Source organism: Cibotium barometz, chromosome 46, assembly GCF_041138505.1.
Source record: "Cibotium barometz isolate CiBa-2024 chromosome 46, ASM4113850v1, whole genome shotgun sequence".
Lineage (NCBI taxonomy): Eukaryota > Viridiplantae > Streptophyta > Polypodiopsida > Cyatheales > Cibotiaceae > Cibotium > Cibotium barometz.
Genome location: NC_141091.1, coordinates 30,039,220 through 30,049,232, shown reverse-complemented (window position 1 = coordinate 30,049,232; position 10,013 = coordinate 30,039,220). Strand labels below are relative to the sequence as shown.

The 10,013-nt window shown below is 51.5% G+C and overlaps 1 protein-coding gene across 1 annotated transcript; it reads right to left on the bottom strand.

Annotated features, from left to right (window-relative positions):
• Window positions 1–7,213: 7,213 nt before the first annotated feature.
• On the bottom strand, window positions 7,214–9,672 carry LOC147612105 (uncharacterized). Its single transcript, XM_086784259.1, has 3 exons — window positions 8,583–9,672; window positions 8,334–8,474; window positions 7,214–8,238 (listed from the first exon to the last, which is right to left on the bottom strand). Exons 1-3 carry the CDS (start codon window positions 9,300–9,302, stop codon window positions 7,255–7,257), a joined length of 1,845 nt encoding a protein of 614 aa, XP_086640385.1. The 5' UTR covers window positions 9,303–9,672; the 3' UTR covers window positions 7,214–7,254.
• Window positions 9,673–10,013: the final 341 nt, after the last annotated feature.

The window sequence follows — 10,013 nt, the reverse complement described above, 5'->3', positions numbered from 1 at the left end:
TCGTGTAGCTAGGCATGATCGCCTACTAGATGAAACCACTAGAACCTTGATAGAAAGTTTTTGGGAGGAGAATTGTCGTGCATTGCCAGTTTTCAAGAAAGCTTTGCGTAAGAGAGTGACAAGAGGAGTGTTCATTGAGCACGGTGCTTGCTTTCTTGAAATGTCCCAAACTGAGTTGTATTCTCAGTTTGTAGCTTCGTATCCAGAGCTTAAAATTGGGCAAAGGTCATTTGAGGGGTGTAAGCCTTGGTTTGTGAGGTACTCACGTCAGCGTGACACATGTTGTTGTCGCTACCATGTTGAGTTCAATCTTTTTTATGATGTGTTCCGTTCTCTTAGTGGGCATAGAGAGTTGCCTCGTAGTCCACGTGATTTCATCCACTCTCTTTTGTGTGCACGCACGGAGGATGCCCAGTTCCATAGGATGCCTTGTGTGGAGAGCAATTGCACATCATGTGGTTCACTTGCACATCTACAGATGGTAGATCTTGATGCAAGTGACCAAGAGATAGTGGCATGGCAACGTTATGAGTATGTGACACACCAGCTCCAGAGTGGTGGACAGTCCAGGAAGTTGCAGCTCGTGGACAAACATACACCACGTTGTCACTTCACAGCCACATTTAGGGAGCAGATCTACCCCTACATACGGCACAGTCATTGTGCCAAGTGGCAGGATCGTCAGTTCCGAGCATGCCTAGCAGAGTTTCCTATTGGTGTGGTCGTCTCTGTGATTGATTTTGCAGAGAACTACACTTTCACACCTTTTCAGGAGATACAATCTGAGTATTACTTCTCAGAGCAGGTAATGGTTATATTTTGTACTATTTGTTTTATGTTTGAGCTTCATTACTTAATTGATTTTTTGTGTCCTAAACGTATGTATTGCTTCCCTCACCAGGTTGCTATTTTGGTCCACATTAGCTATCGACATGCAGAGGCTCATGTAGATGGGATAGCGAGTACCCCCGAGACCCGTGTCATTATTCGAGAGTATCATTTCTATATCAGTGATGATCGTTCACATGATGCACATTTTGTGCAACACTGCTTTCGTCTCCATGACGATTTTTTAGGAGATTGTGGGATCAGACATGTCCAGCGATGGGTTTGGTCGGATGGTTGTGGCGCACAGTTCAAGTCATCACGTCAATTCTATTGGCTCTACAGGTTGTACTTATGGCTTTCTTACATTTTCAATTAAACTAAATTCACTAGAACATCTTAAAGAAAACAATAACTAAGACTATCTTTTATGGATTTATAGGTGGCATGTGCAGTCTAGTATCCCAGTGATTTGGTCATTCTTTGAGACTGGTCACGGGAAGGGTGAGCATGATGGTGCAGGCGCGTGTGTGAAACGTGCCTTGAGGCGTCATCAGCTGCGACAGGATGCTCAGCGGTTCAGAGATGCGGGCCACGTAGTCGAGTGGTGCTCCCAACATTTGTGTGGGAGTGCAGCATCATCGTACCCCAGACGTGATGCTCGGATTGTCAGGAGATTTTTTTGGCATGTGGATGGTGGCACGATTGACCACAGAGCCTCCCATGATTGTGACACAGTACCTGGCACCTTGGGCTTACATTCCATCAGGAGCACGTGCATGGCGGCCCCCACGATTTACACACGACGGTTTGCATGCTTCTGTGGAGCATGTATGGATGGCGATTGGTCACATTGTGCCTCGAGAGGATGGGCAGATGCATGGATACAGACATTCCTCTCCCCCGAGCATCCTTCACATCCAGTGGTGTCTATTGAGCACACAGGTCCTGCGTTCATGGTCAGTTATGATGACCTGACAGATTTGCTACAGGAGGGTGATGTATTTGCTGTTATTGCCAGTGAGGGAAACAGCGAGGGAGTAGACTACTATCTGATGAGTTGCACTAGGCCAAAGTGCATGCTTGACCAGGATACAGTGGATGATCATGGGTTTTCTTATGACGCCCATAGCATGATTGTGGCAGGCCGGTTCTACCAGCAGATTCGACTTCATCGGGGGAGTCTTGAGTTCCAGCAGTGGAAGTGGGAGTTAGAGGCATTTCAGTTCTCTCATCTAGTGGTTGCTACCAGGCTCACTCTTGTTCGAGTACAGAGCCGAAAACACAGTTCTCACCCTCGTTTTCGGCTTCGAGTGGATGACCATGAGAGCATTCTAGAGCAGTTGAGAGCTAGAGAGGGTGCTGCTGACTAGATCTCTATCTTGATAGTGACTAAACTCAGACTAGCTGGGTTAGCTCACTTACATTGTACTTAGATTTTTGGGCAGTGACTAACCTCAGACTAGCTGGGGTAGCTCATTTTCATTCTGATGTACTTATTTGATGTTTATATCATTATGAGTTTTCTCATTATTGAGTATCATTACATTTTAGTTGATGTTCTTGATTTTATTATATTTTTTAACACTTTGGCTATCATATTGTTTGTTGAAAATCTCCATGCCATCGTACCCAAACATGCTCCGATGGGGACCAAACTTTGCAAGCGTGTGGGGGTGGGCCCCCCCCACATGCTTGCAAAGTTTGGTCCCCATCGGAGCATGTTTGGGTTGGCAATGGGCGCCCAGTGCGGTTTTTTCAAGTCTCTTGGTGCTTAAGAGGCCATGGAAAATCCGGGCCTTCCCCATACCATCGTACCCAAACATGCTCCGATGGGGACCAAACTTTGCAAGCGTGTGGGGGTGGGCCCCCCCCACATGCTTGCAAAGTTTGGTCCCCATCGGAGCATGTTTGGGTTGGCAATGGGCGCCCAGTGCGGGTTTTTCAAGTCTCTTGGTGCTTAAGAGGCCATGGAAAATCCGGGCCTTCCCCATACCATCGTACCCAAACATGCTCTGATGGGGACCAAACTTTGCAAGCATGTGGGGGTGGGCCCCCCCCACATGCTTGCAAAGTTTGGTCCCCATCGGAGCATGTTTGGGTTGGCAATGGGCGCCCAGTGCGGGTTTTTCAAGTCTCTTGGTGCTTAAGAGGCCATGGAAAATCCGGGCCTTCCCCATACCATCGTACCCAAACATGCTCCGATGGGGACCAAACTTTGCAAGCGTGTGGGGGTGGCCCCCCCCACATGCTTGCAAAGTTTGGTCCCCATCGGAGCATGTTTGGGTTGGCAATGGGCGCCCAGTGCGATTTTTTCAAGTCTCTTGGTGCTTAAGAGGCCATGGAAAATCCGGGCCTTCCCCATACCATCGTACCCAAACATGCTCCGATGGGGACCAAACTTTGCAAGCATGTGGGGGTGGGCCCCCCCCACATGCTTGCAAAGTTTGGTCCCCATCGGAGCATGTTTGGGTTGGCAATGGGCGCCCAGTGCGGGTTTTTCAAGTCTCTTGGTGCTTAAGAGGCCATGGAAAATCCGGGCCTTCCCCATACCATCGTACCCAAACATGCTCCGATGGGGACCAAACTTTGCAAGCGTGTGGGGGTGGGCCCCCCCCACATGCTTGCAAAGTTTGGTCCCCATCGGAGCATGTTTGGGTTGGCAATGGGCGCCCAGTTGGATTTTTTCAAGTCTCTTGGTGCTTAAGAGGCCATGGAAAATCCGGGCCTTCCCCATACCATCGTACCCAAACATGCTCCGATGGGGACCAAACTTTGCAAGCGTGTGGGGGTGGGCCCCCCCCACATTCTTGCAAAGTTTGGTCCCCATCGGAGCATGTTTGGGTACGATGGTATGGGGAAGGCCCGGATTTTCCATGGCCTCTTAAGCACCAAGAGACTTGAAAAACCCGCACTGGGCGCCCATTGCCAACCCAAACATGCTCCGATGGGGACCAAACTTTGCAAGCATGTGGGGGGGGCCCACCCCCACACGCTTGCAAAGTTTGGTCCCCATCGGAGCATGTTTGGGTACGATGGTATGGGGAAGGCCCGAATTTTCCATGGTCTCTTAAGCACCAAGAGACTTGAAAAACCCGCACTGGGCGCCCATTGCCAATCCAAACATGCTCCGATGGGGACCAAACTTTGCAAGCGTGTGGGGGTGGGCCCCCCCCACATGCTTGCAAAGTTTGGTCCCCATCGGAGCATGTTTGGGTACGATGGTATGGGGAAGGCCCGGATTTTCCATGGCCTCTTAAGCACCAAGAGACTTGAAAAAACCGCACTGGGCGCCCATTGCCAACCCAAACATGCTTCGATGCGGACCAAACTTTGCAAGCATGTGGGGGGGGCCCACCCCCACACGCTTGCAAAGTTTGGTCCCCATCGGAGCATGTTTGGGTACGATGGTATGGGGAAGGCCCGGATTTTCCATGGCCTCTTAAGCACCAAGAGACTTGAAAAAACCGCACTGGGCGCCCATTGCCAACCCAAACATGCTCCGATGCGGACCAAACTTTGCAAGCATGTGGGGGGGGCCCACCCCCACACGCTTGCAAAGTTTGGTCCCCATCGGAGCATGTTTGGGTACGATGGTATGGGGAAGGCCCGGATTTTCCATGGCCTCTTAAGCACCAAGAGACTTGAAAAAACCGCACTGGGCGCCCATTGCCAACCCAAACATGCTCCGATGCGGACCAAACTTTGCAAGCATGTGGGGGGGGGCCCACCCCCACACGCTTGCAAAGTTTGGTCCCCATCGGAGCATGTTTGGGTACGATGGTATGGGGAAGGCCCGGATTTTCCATGGCCTCTTAAGCACTAAGAGACTTGAAAAAACCGCACTGGGCGCCCATTGCCAATCCAAACATGCTCCGATGGGGACCAAACTTTGCAAGCGTGTGGGGGTGGGCCCCCCCCACATGCTTGCAAAGTTTGGTCCCCATCGGAGCATGTTTGGGTACGATGGTATGGGGAAGGCCCGGATTTTCCATGGCCTCTTAAGCACCAAGAGACTTGAAAAAACCGCACTGGGCGCCCATTGCCAACCCAAACATGCTCCGATGCGGACCAAACTTTGCAAGCATGTGGGGGGGGCCCACCCCCACACGCTTGCAAAGTTTGGTCCCCATCGGAGCATGTTTGGGTACGATGGTATGGGGAAGGCCCGGATTTTCCATGGCCTCTTAAGCACCAAGAGACTTGAAAAAACCGCACTGGGCGCCCATTGCCAACCCAAACATGCTCCGATGCGGACCAAACTTTGCAAGCATGTGGGGGGGGCCCACCCCCACACGCTTGCAAAGTTTGGTCCCCATCGGAGCATGTTTGGGTACGATGGTATGGGGAAGGCCCGGATTTTCCATGGCCTCTTAAGCACCAAGAGACTTGAAAAAACCGCACTGGGCGCCCATTGCCAACCCAAACATGCTCCGATGCGGACCAAACTTTGCAAGCATGTGGGGGGGGCCCACCCCCACACGCTTGCAAAGTTTGGTCCCCATCGGAGCATGTTTGGGTACCATGGTATGGGGAAGGCCCGGATTTTCCATGGCCTCTTAAGCACCAAGAGACTTGAAAAAACCGCACTGGGCGCCCATTGCCAATCCAAACATGCTCCGATGGGGACCAAACTTTGCAAGCGTGTGGGGGTGGGCCCCCCCCACATGCTTGCAAAGTTTGGTCCCCATCGGAGCATGTTTGGGTACGATGGTATGGGGAAGGCCCGGATTTTCCATGGCCTCTTAAGCACCAAGAGACTTGAAAAAACCGCACTGGGCGCCCATTGCCAACCCAAACATGCTCCGATGGGGACCAAACTTTGCAAGCATGTGGGGGGGGCCCACCCCCACACGCTTGCAAAGTTTGGTCCCCATCGGAGCATGTTTGGGTACGATGGTATGGGGAAGGCTTCATTTTCCATGGCCTCTTAAGCACCAAGAGACTTGAAAAACCCGCACTGGGCGCCGATTGCCAATCCAAACATGCTCCGATGGGGACCAAACTTTGCAAGCGTGTGGGGGTGGGCCCCCCCCACACGCTTGCAAAGTTTGGTCCCCATCGGAGCATGTTTGGGTACGATGGTATGGGGAAGGCCCGGATTTTCCATGGCCTCTTAAGCACCAAGAGACTTGAAAAAACCGCACTGGGCGCCCATTGCCAATCCAAACATGCTCCGATGGGGACCAAACTTTGCAAGCGTGTGGGGGTGGGCCCCCCCCACACGCTTGCAAAGTTTGGTCCCCATCGGAGCATGTTTGGGTACGATGGTATGGGGAAGGCCCGGATTTTCCATGGCCTCTTAAGCACCAAGAGACTTGAAAAACCCGCACTGGGCGCCCATTGCCAATCCAAACATGCTCCGATGGGGACCAAACTTTGCAAGCATGTGGGGGGGGCCCACCCCCACACGCTTGCAAAGTTTGGTCCCCATCGGAGCATGTTTGGGTACGATGGTATGGGGAAGGCCCGGATTTTCCATGGCCTCTTAAGCACCAAGAGACTTGAAAAAACCCGCACTGGGCGCCCATTGCCAACCCAAACATGCTCCGATGGGGACCAAACTTTGCAAGCATGTGGGGGGGGCCCACCCCCACATGCTTGCAAAGTTTGGTCCCCATCGGAGCATGTTTGGGTACGATGGTATGGGGAAGGCCCGGATTTTCCATGGCCTCTTAAGCACCAAGAGACTTGAAAAACCCGCACTGGGCGCCCATTGCCAATCCAAACATGCTCCGATGGGGACCAAACTTTGCAAGCATGTGGGGGGGGCCCACCCCCACATGCTTGCAAAGTTTGGTCCCCATCGGAGCATGTTTGGGTACGATGGTATGGGGAAGGCCCGGATTTTCCATGGCCTCTTAAGCACCAAGAGACTTGAAAAACCCGCACTGGGCGCCGATTGCCAACCCAAACATGCTTTGATTGTGACCAAACTTTGCAAGCATGTGGGGGGGGCCCACCCCCACACGCTTGCAAAGTTTGGTCCCCATCGGAGCATGTTTGGGTACGATGGTATGGGGAAGGCCCGGATTTTCCATGGCCTCTTAAGCACCAAGAGACTTGAAAAAACCACACTGGGCGCCCATTGCCAACCCAAACATGCTCCGATGGGGACCAAACTTTGCAAGCATGTGGGGGGGGCCCACCCCCACATGCTTGCAAAGTTTGGTCCCCATCGGAGCATGTTTGGGTACGATGGCATGGAGATTTTCAACAAACAATATGATAGCAAAAGTGTTAAGAAATATAATAAAATCAAGAACATCAACTAAAATGTAATGATACTCAATAATGAGAAAACTCATAATGATATAAACATCAAATAAGTACATCAGAATGAAAATGAGCTACCCCAGCTAGCCTGAGGTTAGTCACTGCCCAAAAATCTAAGTACAATGTAAGTGAGCTAACCCAGCTAGTCTGAGTTTAGTCACTATCAACAGCAACCCAATCAAAATCGTCATCTCTAACTGCCGGTCGACGTGCGCGTCGAGGCTGCTGTGCACGTCGAGGCGGCTGTGCCGGCTGCGGGGGTCGTCGAATGTCTGCGGGGAGGTCTGCCTCAAAGGAAGGATCGTGAGCTGGTGCCGGTATACTCGGGAGCTCACGAGTCCCAAAAGCTGCTATGGCCCTCTCTCTCTCTCTGCGTCGTGCTAATGCAAGACGCCTCTGTCTGTACACCCAAAATCTATAATCTGCAATGGTGCGTGTCTGCCACTCTGCTCGTGTAAGCTCCTCTGCTGTAAGGACACGCTGCTCATGAGAAGCAGCACTGCTGCTAGCACCATCACCCGCTGTGCCACTAGGGCCAGCACCACCCACGCGCTCAAATGCTGTCACCTGGCTCTCATGTAGCACTCTCTGGTAAGCGTCGAACTCATGTGAGCTCCACTCTATCTCAGGAGGCACCTCAGGCTCCTGGGCTCTATCGTCGAAGGCGTCGAGTCCCAAGTCCATAGCTGATGTAAAGTCGACAGGCCTCCCAGTCCTGGCATCTACTCGTACAAGGCCTGGGTGAAGATCATCGATGCCCAATACCCTGTACGTCGCTAAGTCGACGCGTGCACGGCAGGATGGGCATGCTGAGAACCGGACGAGCTCCTGGGTGATGCAAGACAAGTGGAAAATATGTCCACATCCTAGGGCATATCCTCCTGTACTGTCAATGTCCTCGATGCATAAACAGCAGCACGCATCCCGTAGGAAGGGAGGTGCATCCTGAGGGAGAGGTCGTCGAAAAACCTCTGTGATAGGCCGTGGATATAACGGTAGGTAAGGCACTGTCACATCGGATGATCTACGATACTCTCGAACATGCAGCATCAGCTGCTCTGCCCTGTGCTGGGCAATCTGCTCCATGATCTGATGATGCTGTGCCTCAGCTCTGGAGCTCTCTACCTCGGTCCGAGCCTACGCAAAAAAGTAAAGCATTAAAATATTTGGTTAGTCTCTCATTAGGTATTACTTAAAGAAATTTGTAACTTAAACGTGCAAGAGAAACCTACCTGCTGGATGTCGGACTCTCTCAGATGCTGTGCCTCTGCAGTAGCTGCCTCTGCCATCTGTAATGCAGCTCGGAGGCGGTCTATCTCCGCTCTCGCCTCTACCAACTCCTGAGTGAGCCTCTGAGTGGCAGGTGTGGGAACCTGCGTGACACAATCAACCATGCTGCTCATGTAAAAATATAGAAAAGTACATATAAACATGAAGATAAATGACCAAAAAAACTTAAGACGTAATCTATATGTAAATACCTCCACATCTGTCGTCGGTATAGCTCGTGAGAATAGGCGCACCACGTGCTGGATGCTCTCCGTGGTACTCCGTACGTCAATGCCGACCTGCGTGCCAAGAGCCTCTACTGTCGACAATGGCACAAAGGAAGGATCTGTGGCGGCAGGTGCTACACGAAGTGCTGGTGGAGGCCGCCTACCCTGGTCCTGGAGACGGCCTCGGCCAGCACCACCACCCGGACGATGGCTGGTGTAATCGACCTCCTCCCCTAAGACAAACTCCGCATATAACTGCTTTGCGAAGTATATGGGGATCTGGCGGTTGTTCGGCATCCTCCCATATGCGGCAACATATCGACTATAGATATGTGCCGCCATACGAGGATGCGAACACCGCGAAATAGTGAGGGGCTTCCCCGCCCCGGGCCTCATCCCACGACTATCGAGGAAAAGATCTAGGAAAGCCCCATCCCTAATAGGAGCAAGATCACAGACCTGACGATATGTCAGGCCATGTGACACCGGAGCAGCGCGATGGTGGGCTATCCACTCATCTACATAAACAATATCGTGAAGGCTACGAAGGGACGCAAGCATCGCCTCCAAGTCTGCCACGATATGTAATGTAGACGGAGTGTCTCTAGCACTCCTACGGATAGCCGCTAGCTCACGGTCTATCTCCGCGATGAGGTCCGCAATAGATGAGCGGCCCTCCTCGTGGCCCTCCTCGTGGCCCTCCATGCTAAAACCTAAGCCCAATGTGAAGGGTCCAATGTGAAGGGTCTAATGTGAAAGGTCTAATGTGAAAGGTCTAATGCTTAGTGCTAAGTAGCACTAATGAAGCTAAAAACAAAGCTAATGGGCTCACTAACACTAATCCAAATCAAGAGAGAGCAAGGGAGTGAAAACGACTTGTGAAAATGAGCCAAAAAAAAAAGTTTTCCGGTTTTATAACCTCGATCGAGGTTCGGTAACATCATGCAATTTAGGGTTTGCAAGATTAACGCTCTGGATATTAGGGTTAGTGCAACATACGGCCAAGATACACACCTAATTCTAGGGTTGGGGAAGGATCGACGGCTGAGATTTGATATTAATATCTCGATCGAGGTAATTGGACGGCCACGATTTAGAGGCATTACCACGAAAAGGTATCTCGACGGTCAAGATTCATTATATACCTCGATCGCGATATTTAAACGGCCGAGATCGCATCTTCCAGCGTACGTGAATGGACGGTATAGATTGCGTTTCCTTATCTCGATCGAGATAATTGGACGGTGGATATTGCATCTACGTATCTCGATCGAGATATTCGGACGGTGCAGATTGAATCTCTATATCACGATCGAGATATTCGGACGGTGCAGATTGAATCTCTATATCACGATCGAGATATTTGGACGGCTGAGATTTGAACTCAGTATCTCGATCGAGATATGGGGACGGTGG

Excerpts from the sequence above, each read along its gene's own strand:
- LOC147612105 (XM_086784259.1), bottom strand. The coding sequence starts at position 9,302 with ATGGAGGGCCACGAGGAGGGCCACGAGGAGGGCCGCTCATCTATTGCG. Across the intron at positions 8,475-8,582 it reads TACCGACGACAGATGTGGAG|GTTCCCACACCTGCCACTCA; the intron begins GTATTTACATAT and ends TGTGTCACGCAG. Across the intron at positions 8,239-8,333 it reads GAGAGTCCGACATCCAGCAG|GCTCGGACCGAGGTAGAGAG; the intron begins GTAGGTTTCTCT and ends TTTTTTGCGTAG.